Source organism: Oryzias melastigma, linkage group LG22, assembly GCF_002922805.2.
Source record: "Oryzias melastigma strain HK-1 linkage group LG22, ASM292280v2, whole genome shotgun sequence".
NCBI classification, from domain to species: Eukaryota; Metazoa; Chordata; class Actinopteri; order Beloniformes; family Adrianichthyidae; genus Oryzias; species Oryzias melastigma.
Window position 1 is genome coordinate 15208663 of NC_050533.1, and position 20755 is coordinate 15229417.

General features: G+C 38.0%; 2 protein-coding genes across 8 annotated transcripts in view; one reads left to right on the forward strand and one right to left on the reverse strand.

Annotated features, from left to right (window-relative positions):
• LOC112147146 (ryanodine receptor 3) overlaps nt 1-6875 on the reverse strand; it is a 125664-nt gene extending 118789 nt beyond the window's left edge. For all 7 annotated transcript variants that reach the window (XM_024273339.2, XM_024273331.2, XM_036210114.1 and 4 more), the window contains exon 1: nt 6492-6875. In XM_024273339.2, coding sequence (XP_024129107.1) covers nt 6492-6539 — 48 coding nt within the window. In that variant the 5' untranslated portion in view covers nt 6540-6875. The remainder of the gene's footprint in view (nt 1-6491) is intronic.
• Nucleotides 6876-8733: 1858 nt separating this feature from the next.
• The window catches only part of LOC112145734 (formin), a gene marked incomplete in the record, with an annotated part of 55503 nt that continues 43481 nt past the window's right edge, over nt 8734-20755 (forward strand). The window contains 2 exon segments of the mRNA XM_024271148.2: nt 8734-9261; nt 9853-11404. Coding sequence (XP_024126916.1) covers nt 9919-11404 — 1486 coding nt within the window.

The window sequence follows — 20755 nt, forward strand, 5'->3', positions numbered from 1 at the left end:
ATAGAAGGAAGCTTCCTCTCCAGTCTTATCAAATATTCATCCTCCAAAACACCCAATCAATCAGGTCCACTTACTTCATCCCACCATCAGTACCGAAGAAATTTCTTCATTTAGGGCCACAATCGATAGCTCATTACAGCGGCTTTGCTCTGAGTTGTCTCTATAGGCAGGCATGCCGCCTGAATTCCCCACGCCACTGGCCTATCTGATCTGTCCATCTTCATCACCGCAGCAGCCCGGACAGCGCTTCCACTCTGAAACCAAACGGGCACACTTCCATTTTCTGCAAGTTCACTTTTTGAATGTGCAACTTTAGAGAGCTGTGAATGGCTTTTGGGTTGAGCTAATGCACAAAATGAGGGGAATCGATACCACAGCGGGGCCACTGGGAGCTTGGATGTGGGTTCAGAAAATAAAAAAACGACCATTTAAAGTACAGATCGGATCTATTTCACACGCTGCATGAAATCAAAACCTTCCAAACTTACAGACCCACTCTGATCATCTTTAAATCTATTTTAAAACGTTTCAGTTTTAGTCATTTTTAGGCAAAATGTAAAAAAAAGGACATAATTTATGGAAAGCGGCAATAGTTTAATTCACCCCTTCCCTTTCAGTTACTAATCTGTGACTAGGGCTGGGCTGATAAAAAATCAATTAATCAATCTAAGATAAATGGATTAATAATCAATGCATAAGAGTAGAGACTGAGCTATTCCATAACGCTAAAGTCTGCTAGCTTATTTTTGAAATAAACAATATAACCTAATTTTCATATTTATTTTATGAGGAGTTGTATACAGTAGCACATAACCCTGTTCATTTAGGAAAAATATATGTTTAATATTTACATACATATATTTTGCTTATGTGCAATGTTTGTTTGTTTATTGTCTTTTTTTTATTATTCTAATTTGAAATCTTGTTCATGCCTACTGCTGTGTTCTAAGCCATTTTTATTGACTGGTGAGTATAATTTTAAAATATTCATGCTGTACAGTTGAAATATTTTGTCAATTAAAAAGTCAGCTAGCTTGATGCTAACGTTACGTATAATGGACTTTCCCATAGGGCGGCTAATGCTAACACTCTGTCGACCTAAACACAAATTTCTGACTAAATTAACATTTTTATATACTCATTGTCATGAATTTTCAAACCTCTTCTAATGAAATATTTTAAAGTAACCATTTGAGGTCTAAATTACCGTTTTTGCTCATCAGTACTTCTTCTTCTGGAATAAGGTATTATGCTATAGCGCGATCGCCACCTAGTGGCCAAACTGAAACGCCCTCCAGGATTAAACAATTGTTGGAGCTTCTCACTTTAACACTGTATGTAATCAACAATCTCATTATAATTTCACTAATAAATTTTACAGTATGTGAACTGTATCAGATTAATATGAATATTTTCGAAACATATGTAAATTATTAATGTATTTCTAAACAAATGTCTCTAAATGTGTAAACCGTTTATTTTAATCGCATTAAATTAAGTGGATCAAAAAATTTGGGGATAAAATTTGAATCAAATCGATCCAAGTTCTGGTGAATCGAATTGATTCTGGAAGTTATTGGCGATACCCAGCCCTACTGTTTACATGCTCTCCTGCTAGCTTACAGCTAACACTACCAGTGCAACAAAAGCTTTCCAGCGGCACAGTTTTGAGCCAGATCCCAGCTCAGATGAAGAAAACAAAGACAAATAAGCCATTTTCCAACAGTATTACTCGTGATTCATAACAATTTAAATAAAGAAATACTCAGAAATGCAGTTTTAAACTTAAATGTCTTCATTTATGGCCTCTGTCATGAGAGAAATGCCCCAAGGATGTCTTAAAAACACCAAAAACAACATTTCCATTCCAGTGGGTCTTTATACTTAATGTAAACTGAATGAATAAGCTTACAGATTTTGTTTTTTAGGCATTAAACAGTGGCATAAGTAAACAAATAATGTTGTTTTTAAAATCTTGCTTATGCAGCTAACATGCTCCAAGACACTTTTTGCCAACAAAAGACATTTCTTTTTTGTTTATTTCTTTGTGCTTGAATTTCCTCAAAACGCCTTTTGGTTTTGAACAAAACTGAGCCATTCCTTTTCCCCGCTCAACCGTGAAATGACAGCAGACCTCATCATAATAACATTAACGCTCCCTTCCTTAGTGTCAAGTAGAACGCGGAGATGTGCCCGGCTGAATTCCCATCAGGTGGAATAATTTCACGGTAATCTCTGGCAATTACACACACAAGGCAGCAGCAGCAGCAGCGGCGGCGGCGATGGTGGTGGTGGTGGGAGGAGTCAAACACAAAGTGAGTCAGACAGACGACATAAAAATAAAACAAATGGGCGCTTGTATGCTCCGCAGATGCAGACGGTTCACAACAGGTAGTGAGCAATTATTGGGTTTGGAGTTTTTGTTTTGCTTGACTTCCAACTGTTACAAATAAGAGACAACATCCAACAGAGTGTGCATAGATAGCACATTTCAACAGGGAAGGGAATGATCGCTACAGAAAATAAGAGAACCAAAAAGTGCCGACTCAACACCCAGATCCAGTTTAGAGCTCTAAACGAAAGCTTTGCTGCTCCTCCAGTCAGTCTAACTTTAGAACCAGCTCATTGTCTTCTTCCTCTGCGCTGCTGCTCTGACAGTCATCGCCTGGATGCAAAGTGAGGTCTGTGCCTTCATACAAACAAGCCACAGTGCATTAGTCACAGCTGTAGTCTGGCCTTTTCAAAGTCGCTACACCCACAGAAATTGCTAATAGATCCCTAGAATTTGATATTCGCCCAGCAGGGATCCTCGCAACAGAAAAGCTGTATGTGTGTGAGTTACACCATGGAAAAGAGCCTTTTTGGTAATAAAATAGAACAATTTTGTGATGATGACTTCTTCCTATGATTTTACTTGTATGACCTAAATGACCTCACGCCTTTGCCGTAGTTTCTGTGCAGCCACTTTCAGATCTCTAACGTTACACGGCAGCTTGAGGAAGGAGCTCCAGCTCCACTGCTGTTCCTTCAACATCAAATTACCCCGAGCTGAGATATCCTCTCTGCTTCCCTCTCCACCCACCGAGTTGGGTTTATAGGCTGTGGTCCGGCAGGAGTCATTTCTGCTCCCACTCCGGGGAAATTACTTTATGTTGTTAGAGAAAAGGCAGTTTGCAAACTGCTTTATCAAGCTCCTTGACTCCAATAAAAGTCAACATTTGGATGCAGGCAAGAAAAAAGAAGCTCTAGACAACATGTGTCAAAGTCAAGGCCCGGGGGCCGATCCGGCCCACCGAGTAATTCTATCCGGCCCTCCTGATCATTTTATGGTATTGTTATTAATGGCTTGATATTATCTTGCGCTTATTTTTAACTTGTATAATTTAATAAAACATATTTTTGTAGAGAGTAAAATATTTAAATTTATTTATGGTTTAAGTTGATTTATTTCAGAATAATATTCTTTCATATTTATGTTAAAAAGTTATGGTTTAGAGGTTTTAAAAATTGGCATTCTGCTAGCTTTTTGGACTATTTTGGCATTTACTAAGATTTTTTAGGCTATGTTAGGCTTTAGCTAATATTTGAGCTGTTTTGGGTAATTTGGACTTTTTTTGTTGTTTTTATGGCTGTTTTTCAGTTTTGCTAATATTTACACGCTAGCTGTTTTGGCCAATTTAGACTTTTTCAATTTTTTTAGGCTATTTTGAAGTTTAGCTACTTTTACAGCTTCATGCTAGCTGTGTTCGCTAATCTAGGTGTTTTTCTTTTTCTTTTTTTTAAGGCTAATTTGGCATTTAGCTAATATTTTAGCTGGCTATTAGTTTCAGCGTTTTCAGCTATCACCTTCCCCATTTTAAGCTAGTAGCATCAGAGTTTTCAGCTACTAGCTTCAGCATTTTCAGCCATCAGCTTCATCGTTTTCAGCTATTTGCTTCAGCGTTTTCAGCTACTAGCTTCAGCATCTTCCGCTATCATCTTTATCATTTACAGCTATTAGCTTTAGCGTTTTAAGCTACTAGCTTCAGCATCTTTAGCTACTAGCTTCAGCGATTTCAGCAATCAGCTTTAGCATTTTCAGCTAATAGTTTCAGTATTTTCAGCTATCAGCTCTAGTTTTCAGCTAACAGCTTTAGTGTGTTCATCTATTAGCTTCAGCGTTTTCAGCTACTAGCTTCAGCATCTTCAGCTATCATCTTTATCGTTTTCAGCTATTAGCTTTAGCGTTTTAAGCTACTAGCTTTAGCATCTTCAGCTATCAGCTTCAGTGTTTTCAGCTATCACTTTCAGCGTTTTAAGCTACTAGCTTCAGCGTTTTCAGCAATCAGCTTCAGCATTTCATCTATTAGCTTCACTGTTTTCAGCTACTAGTTTCAGCGTTTTCAGCTATCAGCTCTAACGTTTTCAGCTTACAGCTTTAGTGTTTTCATCTATTAGTTTTAGCGTTTTCAGCTAACAGCTTCAGCGTTTTCAGCTAACAGTTTCAGTGTTTTCAACTATCGGCTTCAGCGTTTTTGACTATCAATTTCAGCATCTTCGACTATCAGCACTAGCATAGACAAATGCAGCTTACAGCATCCACACTAGCGCAGGTAATCCTATATACTGTATCTAGTTCATAATTATGTTAAAAAGTTACAATTTTAGAGTTTCAAAAATGTAGTTTTAGTGTTCAATAAATGTTTATCCTGTTCGGCCCGCAACTTAAGATTTGTTTAAGATTTTGGCCCCCTGTGCGCTTGAGTTTGACACCCCTGCTCTAGACGTTCAATGCTGATATAAGGTGAAGATTTTTTTTTTGGTTTGACTGAACAGGAATGCATGCATGTGCATTAAAAGAGTCCTTTGACACGCGTGCGTGAGTGTGCACTCGTGCTTGAATCTGTTCTGTTCTTCTGTGATCCGCAGCTCAGATGCGTTTTGCTTGGCTGATGAATAATTTCTGCACTGTGCTCCGCCGTGGCACGTCTGGTGCAGCCTGAATGCACCACACAGCAAGAGCTCCGCATTTGCATTCAGCACACACACACACACACACACACACACCCATCTCCTCCACTCTCAAGAAAATCAAACTTGCTAACTGCCCATCTGAACACCATTAAACATCTCAACCGCTTCACTTTGGAGGAATACAGGCTGTTAAATAAACCAAAACTAGTAAATCACCATTAATCGTTTCATTTTCAAGTATTCTCCTCAACTTCCAAGAAAAAAAAATATCCGATGGGAATGTGGCAAATTGGATTAAATGGATGAACGAGCTAAATAAACGACATCCGCCAGGGTTGTGTGTAAAAAAAAATCTTTGTGGCATTTAGGCTCAAGGCCCGTTAAGAGAGGAAATTGTGCTGAAATGTCAGCTCTATTTTGAAGTGGCAGGCATGCTGATGTGCTGACCTCTTTGAGCTACGGTTAAAAGGTTAGGAGGCTGCCAGGGAAAATATGCAGAAGGTATCCTTTTGTTTTAGTCTAAAGAGAGGAAGCATCCTACAAGTTTCCTATAAACTTCTGAAATTAGAATGTAATTAGATTTTGCTTCTAGAAAAGCAGAAATTATGAAATTTGTTCTTAAGATGAAAAAATATGTAGATGTTAACACTTGCAAAACAAAGAAAAGTCGATGCTAAGTCACTGATATCAACATTTTCTTGCTATTCATTTATTTTTTTGTAAGTTTATCCTTCTAACTTTTTATGACAGTGTAATCTGCCATTAGGGACTAACTAATTTAACAATATTCTATCTGTAAAATGACATTTTACCACAAATATTACAAAATGTATTAGACAAAAAGAGAACTTTAGCTGTTCCCACATCCAAACAGAGGCTGCTTTACCTGCAGCAGGTTGCGGATCAGTGAACAGCCTAATAAAAGTAAACCTGTGTGTGTAACCAAACACCTCCTCCTGTCTGGACGCTCTCCAGCCCCCTCACATGAGTGTGGATACTCAGCCGTGATGTGTCTCTAAATGCATCTGACCATAGATGAGCCGCTGGTGTCACCATCCATCTCTGTCAGCTGTGCAGCCACGGCCAAAACGAAAAATACTCAGTTGTAGAGCTGATAAATTCATGAAAGTGCTGCACCACTTTTCTGTATTTTTTTGGCTATTATGCATGGATTCATCTTTATTTGCTTTGTATCCAACAAGTGACACATCACCAGTTGTGCGTAAAAACTGCAGCAACCTTTGCTGCAAAGAGATCCCACTTCAGAAGAATAAAAACTGGATTCTCTGATTTGTTTGTCCAACGCTAAGTTTTCTTCTCCCTCCCAGATTTGGCTGTGAACTTCTACAGAGATGCTGCAGGGAAGACAATAGCTGCGTAAAAACAAAATCTGCAGGAAGGAAGGTGGAGGTTTGCTCGCTGCTTCACCAGCATGTGGAGAAAAGTGAACGGCACAATTCACCCCGCAGATGAAGCATCTATCTCTCCACCACCCTCAAAGGAGAACAAAACAAGCGGCCGGAAATGGGCTCACTCACCGTTCTGAGGAACTGGATCTCATCCTCTCCTTCTCCACCTTCAGCCATGGCTGCGAAGGAGCCCGTTCAGACTCCGCTGGCTGCTGTCCCTTAGCGATATTAGCATATAGCTAGTCCACGGGCATGCAGCGGGGAGAATGCCGCCGCGTGTCAGTCAAGCCCCTGTGCTCACGCCCCACTCAGGAGGAGGAGGAGGAGGAGGAGTGCGTGTCAGCATCGGTGGGATGGTGCAAGTGAGGAGCAGAGCGCTGTAGCACAAACAGCAGCAGCAGCAGCAGCAGCGCGCAGGTTCAAACCATCTGCGCGGAGATGCGGAGGATCAGCACCACGGACAGCGCCCCGAAGGAGAGCAGAGCGCTGACCATGGTGCTGAGGAATCGGAGTCATTCAAAGTTGGCAGTGAAGGGCTCTTAAATTGATCTCAGTACCCTGCTATCATGCACTTGAAGAGTGGAGCTCATTCAGAAGCCATTCTGGATGAATAACCTGGCAGTTATCAGTGTTAAATATTCCTGATTCTGTTTTTACTCGTTTAAAAATGAAGAAAACTTTATTGTTTTGATCAAATGAAAGGATAACATGAAGATTTTTTTTGTCCAAGCATAATAAAAATCCCTCTTCTCAGTCTTTGTGAATGTTTGAGGATTTATTATGATGCAATGGTGCCCTCTGGTGGTAAAAGTTCGTAATGCAAATGTAAAATGTAATATAATTGCTGTTTGCTAAGGAGAATATATAGCAGGGTGTTAAACTCAATCACAAAGGGGGCAAAAATCCAAAACACACCTAAGATCGTGAGCCAAACATTTATTGAACACACTAAAACTACATTTTAAAAGCGTAACGTTTTAACATGACTATGAATAAAAACAGTAAAGTGGTAAAAAATTAAAATATAATAAAATAAAATGATAGAAGCTAATTAAATAATCAAAAAGACAGGAAAACAGTAAAACTACAAATAAATAATAAATAAGTACATTTAGAAAAAGAAGGAAATGGAAAACAGGGGCCAAATTTGACCTTGTGGGTTCTCCAAGGTTACAAATGTTTTGTGTAATTTTTAACTCGTTCAATATTCTTACCTCATGGTGCAATTACCTATCATCCCGGTAAGATTGTGTAAATATGAGATGTTATTATGGAACTGTAAATATTTTATCCAGCTCTTTATCTCTAAACTGTAACACGGTAATGTGGTCATTTCTCAAATAAAGGGTTATCTTATCTCAAAAGAAATAAATACTGTATCATAGTAATGCATAACCAGTATGTTTAGCCTCTAAATACTCTGCAGAGAGCACCTAGCTTTAGTGCACCACTTCAGTTACCATACACCCACCTCTTCATCTGCAGCCATTTTTAAAGTACAGAGTTAAGAGAGGCTGTGCAAACAGAAGTACGAGGAGGCTGGCTAATTTTACTCTGACGTGGATCATACAAGTCTGACTGAACCCCAAATGACACAACAGGCTTAAAAACAAACAAACATTGTGTTACTTTTGTTTTGCCGTCAACCCTTAAGCCTGTTCAGACTTTAAACGCGTTTGGATTGAAGCCCAGACGTTTTGTTTCATAATGTGGCCCCTTTAATAGGTTGGTGGTAAGCAGTCCCATTTAACCTGCATGGGCCATGCACTGTTAGCTGATTATGTTCCAGCAGATCCTGAAGCTGAAAATCACATTAAAGCTGCAACTTTAACCCTTTAACCTAACTGTTGACTTTAAAAAAGGTGAGCTCTATGATCTTCTCTCTGTTTTATTTTTTTAAGTTATATACATATATATATATATATATATATATATATATATATATATATATACATTATTATTATTATTTATTTATTTAACCTTTATTTTACCGGAGAATCCCATTGAGATTAAATCCTTTTTTTCAAGGGCTGAAAGGCATCAACACAAGAAAATAAAAGCAGTCAAAACAATAAAAGTAGAAATAAAATACAATTAAAATGAACAAAATGACAATTAATAAAAGGTTAATCAAAGGTAATACAGTCAGATGAAAACCAAAAGCACCAGAATTTTAAAACAAACATTTAAAAGGATAAAACAAATATAATCTACATAGAAAAACGCATCATATATATATTTGTAGTATAGTTTTCTGCTATATTATAGATTCCATTGTTCTAAAATAATGTTATTGAATTCACTTATATGTAGTTTCTGTTCAAAAACGTTAAAAACATAAATAATAAAGCTTGTTGTTACTTATATATAAGAGTGTTCATTAAATATAAGGGGGGAAAATCCAATGAATTAAAAATGTGTCCTAGTATGAAGTACTCCATTTTTTATACTGGATAAGTCATGTGTTGAGCAATACACAAACTGGCCTCTAGGTGTCTCTCTTTGTCAAAATAATGTCTCAAAGCTCTTTTTTAAACGTACCTAGTCGTTAGTTTTACAATGTGAAAATGACGCAAATACTTCATAATGATATCATTATTACCATTTATTAAAAAAAAAAAACAGGAATGAAAACTTAAACTTTAATATCGACGTGGGGCAAGCAGCGGCTGAAATCCCCTCACATGTCCCACCTGCAAGCTGCAGCTGTAATGACTCAAACAGTGGGCGGTGCCCAAACATAGCCCAGCCAATCAGAGACCAGCAGGTCAGCGGCGAGCCTTCCTATTGGCCCGAGCCCCCGTGGATCAGGCTGGAGTGGCCCAGAGAATCCGAGGTGAGCATCGGCTGGCCGCAGTACAGAGATGAGGAGAAATTCTTTGCTCGGCCTTAAAATCGGGTAAGTAACCTCTCGTCTTCACTCGGCAGCAGCTGGTTTTGAACCGACAGCAGGTGCAGCCGACCTTAACTCACTGTCAGCCTCTGAAAACACAACACAACTCAGAAACGGTCTAATCTAGGAAAAGTTGGGACATATTTAAGGGGGAAAATGCGTCATTTTTAGTCGCATGTTTGTCGCAAATTGCTCGTAAGATTTAAACGATTGTTATTAATCATTGCCAATTTCACTCGTGATTTTTACAAGGTGACAACATCCCGAGGGGTTTTGTTGAGGCAATAACAGCTGAGATTCAGCGTGTAACATTACATGTGAGGCTGTTTGGCTTGTAAACAGACGGTGATGAAGGTGGCTGCTGCAGCTTCTCAAATGTTGATGAAACACATCTTAGTAAAGGTTCATGCATGGAAATTCAAATAATTATTTTATGCTTCTAGTTCTTTTTATGCTCAGTGGAACGTCACACCTATTGGATCTTGATCAGTAAAATTATTAGAAAACAATTTTGACTTTTAGGCTGCACTACTGTCTGCTGCATTATGGGTATCTGATATCCGATTTGTCTCTGTGTTCTACTTTCCCCTCTGACAGCTTCAGGCCAGGTGATGAATAGCCTGGGCCCACCTCCAGAACTTCTCTCTCTGCTTTCCACCCATCATGGAGGGCACAAACACCGTGCTGATCCTCTACACGCCCATCCGTGAGCTGAGCAGCGTCAGCCTCTACTTTCCCAAGAGGCGGCCTCCGAGCTTCCAATACAAGAGCCGCGCGTCTCATTCAGAAAATACCAGCAATGTCCGCGACCGGAGGAAGGAGGATCTGGCTGCGTCCAGACAAAAGGGCCAGTCTTCTGACTGCTCGGTCAAACTCTATAACTCCCAGCAGGCGACGAAGGAAGCAGTCGCGGAGCTGCGCTGGCTGGCTGCTGAGCACCACCAGTTGCTGGCGGATTTGCTATCGTTGTGTCAGGACTGTGCCTACAAAGTCAGCATGGGTAACCAGGACGGGAAGCTGGAGGACGACGTGGAGCCTCGAGAAGTTCCTCCCAGCAGCAGCAGCAGCAGGTTTACCGAGCAGAAAAGAGTTGCATCCAAAACCAAAAAGATGAAGAACAAAGGTGGCGACAGTAAGGATTTGTTGCACAGTAAGACGAAAAGGAAGGTCTCCAAAGATGCAAGTGAGGCGTCTTCAACTGCCAATAAAGCGTTCAACTCCAAAGCTGCGCAAGCTAGGCTCATTCCAAAAAAATCAAGCTCTAGCCAAAACCGGGACAACCCGACGACTAGGTCACATGTCGGCACTGGCAGTTACCCCATCCTTCCGATGGAGGAACCTTTCCAGATGTCTCGTGACAACTGGGACTTCATGGAAGACAATCGCGCTCTGGACCCGGATTTCTGCACCGACTTCTCTGAGTGTGACGGGGAGCTGGGTTACCAGTCCTCCTCCTGCACTCTGATGGAGGGGCTGACGAGACGGGAAAGCGGGAGCAATCTACGGCCGATGAGAAGGTTTGATTCTCCAGTTGGGGGATCATCGACGGCCAAGTCGGCTCAGCAGCTTTGCAGCGAAGTCAGCCAAAGCGGCGCAGGAGTCCGGGTGGTGGCCAAAGTCCAGGATGTGGAAGGAAAAGTTCTCCATGTTGGTCACGTCAGTCCAGATAGAACGAAACCCCATCTGGAGAAACGTCAGGAGCCTGGAAGGTGGAGAGGGTCAAATAAAGCCGATCAGTTGGATGTTAGCAAGGAGAAGACATCAAATAAACCCAATGAAAGTCTACGGCTGCCACTGTCCTACACTACTGACCCGTCAGGCCCTGGGACGTCCCACCCCAAGAGCCCTTCGTCTTCTCTTGCTGGAGTCTTCAACACATCTTTTCCAGCTTCGAATAGTCTCCAACGCATGTCCCCGGTGTTGTCCCCTCTGTCGTCCAACCCTCAGCTCAACCACCGCATCGTGCTGCTTCCAGATAAGGACGAGGAGGCCGATGCAGACGGCTCCAGCTGCACGGAGGAAGTCAAGATCTTCACTGAAGTCACCGACAAGAACGGCAACAAGCAGACTGTGGCTCGCCTGGATCTGAACCTCAGCAGGCGACCGAGCAACTCCAAGCGGAACTCCTCCAGTAACTCCACCACAACAGGTGAGTCTTCAGAAATCAGTCTTTGAACTCACCGATTCGCGTCTACCCTCCTCGCCTTGGTGGAAGTGGAGACGCTTTTATCGTCTAACATGTTTGTCAGATCAGTCCTTTGATCTGGCATCACTGCTGCCGTTTCAAAGAGAAGACAAAGAGGTTTAGAAGTGTGTGCACACGTGTGTTTGTTAAAACGATCCAACAGTTTCTGTGCAGCAGCGAATGTGTCAAACGTTTTCCTGCACATGTCAGGTGTCATCGCAGTAAGAGTGTGTTCGACAATCAGGAGCTGCTTTTTCCGGATCTTTGTGTTGGTTTGTCAGAGCTGTGATGCTGGACTGGATTGAAGCCTGGGAATAGTTTCACTGATGATCCATTTCAACTCACTCAGCACTGCAGGGAAGCCAGAGATTAGTGGAAATGTCCCAGATCAAAGGCTTAAAGTTGACACAGAGTTCGACCTGACCAGAGCTTTTTTATTTTTTTTTTTGGTGAACACGGTGCTAACTGAAGCATTGCCAATTGGAAATATTAGCAGCCGACTCTGTTGCCCTGGTTTCCACCTTAAAAGCTTAAGTATGAGACCGAGGAGCTTTGAATAACAAATACTGACAAAGGCTTTGCATGCAAATCTGACAATGTCACCATTAATGCATTTGAACACTCTTAATGTAGTCTGTCTAATCACTGGGAGGCTGTAAGGAAAGCATAAACCTGGTGCAGATATGTTTCACATCACTTCAGCTTGTTTTGTGACCTCTTCTTCTTAAAGTCCCACTCCAATTATCTTTTGATCTATTGTAAAAGTGTTCCCGGTGTTTTTTTTTTAAATTATTATAATTGTGTCGCTTTTAGGCAAAATCCCAAAACTTGTATTGTTTTCTAGAACGTAGTTTCTTCAGAGAAGCAGTAGCTCATTAAAGGTTTGCCTTTGAGCTGTGGGCAGGACTGTCGGCATGGATCAACCCCGCCCCCACTTCCCATCACCCATCTATTTACACTCTCTCCTGCTAGCTTACAATACCTTGAAGAACAATATTGAAGCTGTCCAGCCGTACTGTTTTTAGCCATATGTTAGCTCAGACGAGGAAAACAAAGACGTACCTGGATCTATCTGTCTACAATTGGATGTATCGGAATAGAGCAGAGCAATGTATTTTCTATGTCACAAACACAACCTTTTTCAAACTGTGTTTTTCATCTGCTCCCTCGCTGTTGTTTGCAAGCATTTTCTATAAAGACTCGTGAGCAAAAGAGTGCAGAGGAAAACGCAAAAACTTTACAAACGTTGGAAACGTTCATTAGTTCATTAGTCTCTACAACCAGTGCTAATGCTGTCTGAATTCAAGTCTTGTCCCTGTTTCTGGTACTTTGGGTAGCATTCCATTCAAAATTTGTCATCAAAATACCAAAGCTTTTAAATAAAATCTATAATTTATTCAAATAAAATTTATATAGGCAAACTTGTGTTTCAGTCGTCCAGGATGTTTGTCTGAAGCTCTGGTTATTGTTGTCCAAATTCGTATTAGAAAGCCATTTTTTTTCCTGAAGCACTTTCATTCTCTCCACTAAGACTTTTTCTAAAAGATTTAGGTCAGAACTCACTCCTGATGTGTCCTTAAACCTTTTGTATCTGCTGCTTCCTGTGCAGTTTAGGTCATTGTTTACCTGCAATCTCTCTGTAAAAATCATCAAAAATTGTGGAGAAACCTGAAGTGCTTTGTAAATATAAAAGTTTTAATATTTGAATAATTAATATTGAATGTATTTTTTATGTAGAAAATGTGATATGGACTCGTGAAATTCAAACATAGATTTTTTTAAAAAGTATTTTCTTGAATAATTTTAGGCAAAGTACCACACATTTACCAAAAACCCCATAACCCCAAAAGGGATTTAGTGGGTTTAGGTTTATTACTTTAAATGAGGATTCAATGTCAGTTCACAAAGAATAAGCCAAATTTATGTTTCTTCTAATGAAAGTTTAGAAAAATTACAACAAAAAATAAATATTGATGTGCAAATATGAATACTTGCCCATAATAACATCCAGTTCCATTATTTATAAAGGGTGTTCTGACTGTTGTAGTTCTTGTGAGTTCTAAACAGTAAGTCAGACTGAACTGCTTCAGAGATGTACCCATGATGCAGTTGTACAACTAGATTATTGTCAGATAATATTGTCTAGTCTCAGCCAGCAAGAAAACAACGCAGATCTGCTCTCAAACAGAGGATTTAGTCAACATGATGCTACTAAATATTTCTCCAATTATTGAATAAATCTCTTTATGTTGTCCTCAAGCTTCGAAATGATCACAGAATTATACATTAAATGTTTAATTCCAGAAAATACTCACATATATTCTTCTGAATTTCCAGTTTAGACTAATGTACTTTAGGTGTAAACACAAATAAATGAACATCAGAGGGTCCTAGCTGGGGGTGAAGGGGTCTTGGTGGCCTTTGATGGTTTGAAAAGGTTGAATGAATTACAACCTGAGCTCTTTAATCTAAGCTCTCTCATTGAGGCTCGGTTCTCATTACTGAGAGAGATTGTTCGAGAAGTGACTAATCCTCTTTTACTTCATGTACTAATGATTTTGTATCTCTCCTCGTATTTCAGAAGATCTCATTTATTCACTTTAAGGATCATCTTTAAGGTTTGGGATTTTTAGTTTGATGTTGGCAAAAAGACGTAGTCTAAAAATAGGAAAAGAACACTAATATTAAGAAGAAAAATTACTAGAAAGTTGTAAAATTATCTGTTCATGCAGCTAGTATTTTTAACTTAACAAGATATTTCATTAAAGATATCAAAAATTCAATAAAGCAAAATTAGCTACAAAATCTGTTAGATCGCATTATTTAAAAATAAATATTATACAGCTCAATAAGAAGTATTTTTTCGATAGTTTTAAACAAATTGTGCTTTGTGTTGTTTGAGTTTTTATGAACCATTTGGATTAAAAATGATTAATTTTAGAACAAAATGTGAACAAAACTAAATCTTAGTACAAGTTGGTCCACCTTCAAAAATCATGAGATTCTGGTCTTCAAAACTGTGTTTAATATTAAAAACATTGATTTAATGCGTATTTTCCATGTTATTTCTGTTTAATAAAATGCATTTAGATGTCTTATAAACATTTCTTAAATCAACCAATTTAAGGTTTTTTTTGTCTTAAATCAAGTTTTTCTACCATAAGAGTATGAAGCAAAATGATTGACTCATTTTTTGTAATAATTTCCATATTTCTAGATCCTAATTCTTAATGAGACAAATAATTCTCAAGTTTAAAGGTGTAGACGAGGGTGGGTAAACATTTTAACTCGTGGGCCACAGTGGGTTCTAAAACTTGACGGATGGGCCGGATCAGACGCTTGAAGTGTTATTAACCTCAAATGAGGAAAAAACAACATGGAATCTGGACAAAAACAGGCTTTTTTTATTTAAAAACTGTGATTTATTTTTTTTTGGCCCAATCTGTTGATCTATTTTAGGGAAAAATTCACACTTAGAAAAAAGTTGTTTGTGTTGAAATGATTGGAAAAATGACCCGAAAAACACACATGAACGTGAGAAAAACAACAAATCTTCCAACAAAACACAAATGCAAAATAACTTTCTGCACCTAAACACAAGTAAGTTTTTGTCTAAGGGGAGACACCATAATTACAGGGAAATATAAAACATTAATATGGATTATCAATATAATTTATTCCGGTGAGGCGGGTGAGATTAATCCCATGTGGTCTCTGGGTTGTAGTTTAGTTAGCCCGCTTCCGGTGTAGACAGAGCAAAAATAACCACAAAAAAAGTTTAAAACTTGAAAAATATCTTGAAAATCTAAAAATAAAGTTTAAAATCTTTCAAATATCTAATCGTTTGCAGTTTACTCCATTGTTTTCTGATCCAGGCAGTTATCAGAAAAATGTGTTTAATTTAAAATTTGACATTTTAAATGCACATTTTCTTATTGAAGCTTAGAAATATTAACCTTTAAGTCACTAATTTGTACATTTTTGTCTTTCTATAAGTTATTAACAGAACCCAGCATCTCCCTTCTCATCACGTCTTCTTCTTCTTAGCCCTCCTATTCTCATTTTCACAACAACATACGGAGGCCAATACCATAATCGGATTACCTAATATGTTCCAGCAAGGAATGATCACCATGGAGTAAGCAGGCATCTCCCTTCTTTCTGTGCTCGCCGTCGTTCAACACAAAGCCCAGTGCCAACCAGGATTGCTCCAACCAGTGAAGACAATGAGCAGCTCTATTCAGATAATGAGGTCTGTTCTGCCAAAACAGACGACCAGAGTTTGTGTGTTTCAGTTCTACTGCAAACAGAAACACAGCTAAGATCATTCTCTTCTAAATTTTGACATTTCTTGAATAAATAATTGCTCTACAAACTGTATATTCCATCACACTTATTTTCTTTACTCTTATGTGGCGTTTCTGTATAATAACCTTAAAAAATCAGAGTTTTTGTTTTTGCATGTTACGTCATGCTGAGTTTCTGAAGCGTTTTCTCTCAGACTCCACTTGGAGCTGATGAAGCTGAGCCGGCATGTGCATCACATAAATCCCTGACAGTCGTCGGGAGACAAAAGCCTGGGTCTTAAAAAAAAAAAAGAGCTCTGGCAGGAGAATTAGAAGCAAAATCATTCAGAAAACTCAACTTTTTTGACAATTTCTATGCAGAAGTCATTGAGGCTGACAGATGTGCCAGAGTGTTTCTATAGTTGCAAAGATGAAACACATCCGTTATTTTCTAGAGTTTAAATTTAATTTAAGTGATAAAGTATTGATTTTAAAGACAAAGGAAAATTCTATAAACCATTTTTTTTGTGGAACTGCAAACAGCTTTTAGTTTTGGTTTTACAGTAACAACTTCACACATTCACTCCCAGATCAGATTGACAGGAATTTACATCAAACACTTAAGTGTCAGAGATGCTCCCTAACAACTGTTAATTCTTCACAGTGATGTAAATAGAAATTTAAAAATAATAATAACATGATAATAAACTTTATTTATATAGCACCTTTCAAGATAAAAATCCCAAAGTGCTTCACAGTAAAACACAAAATATAAAAACAGAATTATGAAAAAGCTATTTTAAAAAGATGTGTTTTTAGCTACTGCAATTAGGTTGGTTACCAGTATTTTATTTTATTTTGAGTTAATTATTTTGGAGACTCCTATCAGTTGCTAAATGCAGCAAAAACAGATCTCTCGACCTGAATTTTGATTAATGTTTAACTGAAATTATGCCATTTATTTAACTGTTTTTGTGAATTGAATTACATTTGTTCTTTGAAATGTTTTTTTAACTTTGGAGTTTGGCATCTATATTTATTTCCCCTTTTTTATAACAAGGAACATACAGAACATTTGATAAAAGTCTTGTAAAAACAAGAGTGTAACTTATTTTTGTGTATAAATTTGATGTAACTGATTCATTTAGTCAAAAAATCAAATATCCTGATTTTGATTGAGTATTTGCAGTGGCTTTGATTGGCCACCAGGTTTCACTGTTCATTTGGTTGAAAAAAATACATTTAAATCCTTGAAAAGTCTGATCTACTCATCTATCTCCTCATTATTAGTTATATTCTCTGTTTCCATTCTCTAACAACTGTTGTGTTTTGCTCTTTCTTTGCATCTTCATCTAACTATTTAGCTTCTTCTTTTGCTGCTTTCTCCGTGCAAAACGTCCTTTTTAAATTGAAATATCTGGAAATCAAAAAATTTAAATATTTGTGTCTTGGATTAGGCTGAAAAGTTGCTCCCCTATATTCCTGATGCCTCTGTGTTTGCAGAGCTGATCCCACAGCAGACCGACTGTTCTCTACTGCAGGAGTCCAGGCCCTCCTGCTCATTTGGCCAAACTATTTTGGCTAAATTTGACATGTTTCCAGTTTTTTTTTTTGGCTAATTTTGCATTTAGCTAATATTTCAGCTACATCTTAACTGTTTTGGCTAATTTAGGCTTTTTTCAGTTCTTACGCTGATTTGGAGTTTATCTAATATTTTAGCTTTATGCTAGCTGTTTTGGCTAAATTAAACATTTTTCCAGTTTTTTTAGGCTAATTTGGAGTTCAGCTAATATTTCTGCTATATGCTAGCTGTTTGGCTGATTTATGTTGTATATTTTTTCAATTTTTTATGCTATTTTGTTCAGGTTATTTTGGGAATTTTTTGAGTTTTTTCGGCTAATTTGGCGCTTAATTTTTTAGCTAGTTATCAACTACAGTGTTTTCAACTATCGGCTTCAGTGTGTTTAGCTATCAATTCAATCATCTTCAGCTATTAATCTACCACAGGTACTGCTATATATCTATTTTTTAGAATATTTTAGTATTATTCTTTCTGTAAAGATTCCAGAAATTAATTATTTAAATTCGGCTATGTGTGGTTTTCTGGAAAACCATAAATGTTTATATTTAGGCTGTGATTGTTACACTTTTTCTGTTAGTCTACGAACAGACCCCGGCCCCCCATCAGAGAAGTAAACTGTTATGTGACCCTCACATGAAACAGTCTTGGAACCCCTGCTCCACTGTGTCTTCACACTTGGTGGCAGTATTAGCTGCTATGTGAACACACTACACAAATGTATAGATTAGTAAAACAGAGAAGTGTATTCATAAACAGCCAATCGGAGCCAAATTTTTCTTTTTAATTTCCAATAAATGTCTTTTCTTTTTTTCTTGCTGGAGCCCTAGAAAACCTGATCCGTTCAAAGGAATGGTTCCTAAGCCTTTTTACAACAAGCCCGAATTGTGTTAAGTAGTTTTTTTCCTTGGCGCAGGCTGAGCTTATCCCTGCATTTGGAACTATCCCAGCCCGCAGTCAGCAGTTTCTGAGGCAGAACCATGCAGCAGCGCATTATCATAATGAAGAGTTATTAATCTAATCCTTTTTTCTTTGCCCCTCCCCTGCTGTCAAAGTCCCAGATAACTGCTGAGACTGAAAGCATTGCAGCTCTCTCAGAATGAGTGGTTGGGAATGAAGCTAAACTTTAGACTTTTTTTTTTTTTTTTTTACCAAGATCCTCATCAGGATCTGAATTAAATTAATTAAACTGAGATTAAGCATTGCTTTCATGTTTCAAAGATTTTTCTTTGTACTTATGTTTTTCTATTTAATGTTTTTTCCTAATTCCAATTTTCCTGCAGTGATCCAAATGAACTGTACACATGTATCTGCACACATGACCAGCTATACCAGCAGAACATTTTGATCGTACTTCTAAATACACTGGGAGCTTATTACTTCATACAGTTTAAAAAAAACAACTTTTTTTCTTCATTTTTCTTCTTTTTTTAAGATTGAAATGAACCAATCAAACCCTATGGGACGGAGAAAGCCAAAATCTAAACCAGTACGCATTAAAGTCCCACTCTGATCCTCTTCTGAGTTGTTGTAAAAGCGTTCTCAGTGGTCTTTAAATTATGAATTTTTAGCCAAAATCAAAAAACATATTTTTTCGGACAAGGGTATGCAAAGTACAGGCTGGGGGGCAAATGCAGCCCAATAAACTTTTTAATCAGGAATAAATTATATTATATATAATAAATTATATTCTTACAGCACCTGAAACTTTTTAACATTTTTTTGAATTTTAAATATCACCCATTTCTTTTTACAGTTTAGCTTACTTTAAATCAGATGAATCAAATATATCAATAGTCTTTGTATCAATACTAAAAGAAACCATAAATACACATTTTTACAAAAACTTTCCTTTTTTTTTGAGTATCAGTTAAAATGATCTCCCATCATTTAAATGGGAAAATTAAGTTGTTTTTTTTAAATTGTTTAATAAAATTGTAGCCTTCAGTTGGTCGGCTCCCAAACTCTGGAACTCTCTCCCACCTGAACTCCGCAATATTGTCTCCCTACCAATTTTCAAATCCCGTCTAAAAACTCACCTGTTTAAATCTGCCTTCTCACTTTGATTTTCTGTGTATTCTTGCTGACTTATTTATTTTTTCTATATAATTTTATTGTGCTCTGTTTTTATGTCTATTTATTCTGTTTTATCATGTACAGTGTCCTTGGGTGACATGAAAGGCGCTTTAAATAAAATGTAGTATTATTATTATTATTATTATTATATTGATAATCCTTATTTGCTTTATTTTCCCTATCTTATTTTCCCTATTGCACACTATAAACACATTGACCTTTGTCTAGGTGCAGGAAGTTATTCTGCATTTATGTGGTGTTGGAAGATTCGTCATTTTTGTGCGTTTTTTCTCATCATTCCGGCACTGCATGTGAATAAAAAAAAGTTTGCTTTTTTCCCTGAAGAACATCTAACCTTTGGTGCAATTGGCACTAAAATGAGTCCCAGTTTTAAAATACCCACCCCAAAATGTTCCGTTTTACAATATATATATATTCATTATTAATCAAAAACAAAACATGTTTTCACCCAGATTTTATGTTATTTCTTTCTCTAATGACGTGGATTACTTAAACACCCACACATCTGCTCCTGGTCCGGCCCTTTTGTCAAGTATTACAAAGTCAAAAAGCTTGCCCACCCTTGCTCTAAGACATAGTTTCTGCAGAGCGGCTGTAGTTCATTAGAAATTATTTGAGTAAGGAAATACTCCAAAATGCACTTTTTGGCTTAATTTTCTCCATGCGTGCCCTCCATTATAAGGAAAATTTCTACAAGAACATGTTAAAAACACCAAAAACAAGATTTTCTTTGGAGTAGGTCTTTAAAAACCTCGTATTTCCAGTAGAGCAAGGCCTAAGTGCAACTAAAAATACAGGCTGTGGCTAATGCTGAGTAATGCTTTGTCATGCTGCTATTGCAGCAAGAATTTCACGAATACAAAACAGGATTATACAGTAGTCTTTGTTTTTGAGGCCATTGTTTTCCCGTGTATTTTCTTATTGGATCACAGTGTGGACGGGAACATGCAGATAAAAATAGCTTTGCGCCTTCAAGCCTGCGGCTAAACAGAGGTCTGCCTCGCTGTCTGTTTGATTCTAAGATGTTGTGTTGTTGGCCTCTCTGCTTTCCACACCATGCCAATGTGGCTACATATAGGATAGACATAAAAACAAGAGAGTAAAAGCAAAACTATTTGGTGATGAGTGAGCTACGTGACTGTGTCATGTGAAGCCTCGCCTTATATGTTGCAATGTTTGGTGTTCTTGTAATTGTGTGAATACTTATGCTTAGTAAGCATTCGCACGATAGTGATTCTCCTGCTCCTGTACGTACGTTTTTCGGCACGTAAAAACTCAATCACACTTTCAGCAATCCTGGTATCAAAACACTGAGGTCGTTCAGGACATACGGCTTTTTTTTTTTTTTTTTTT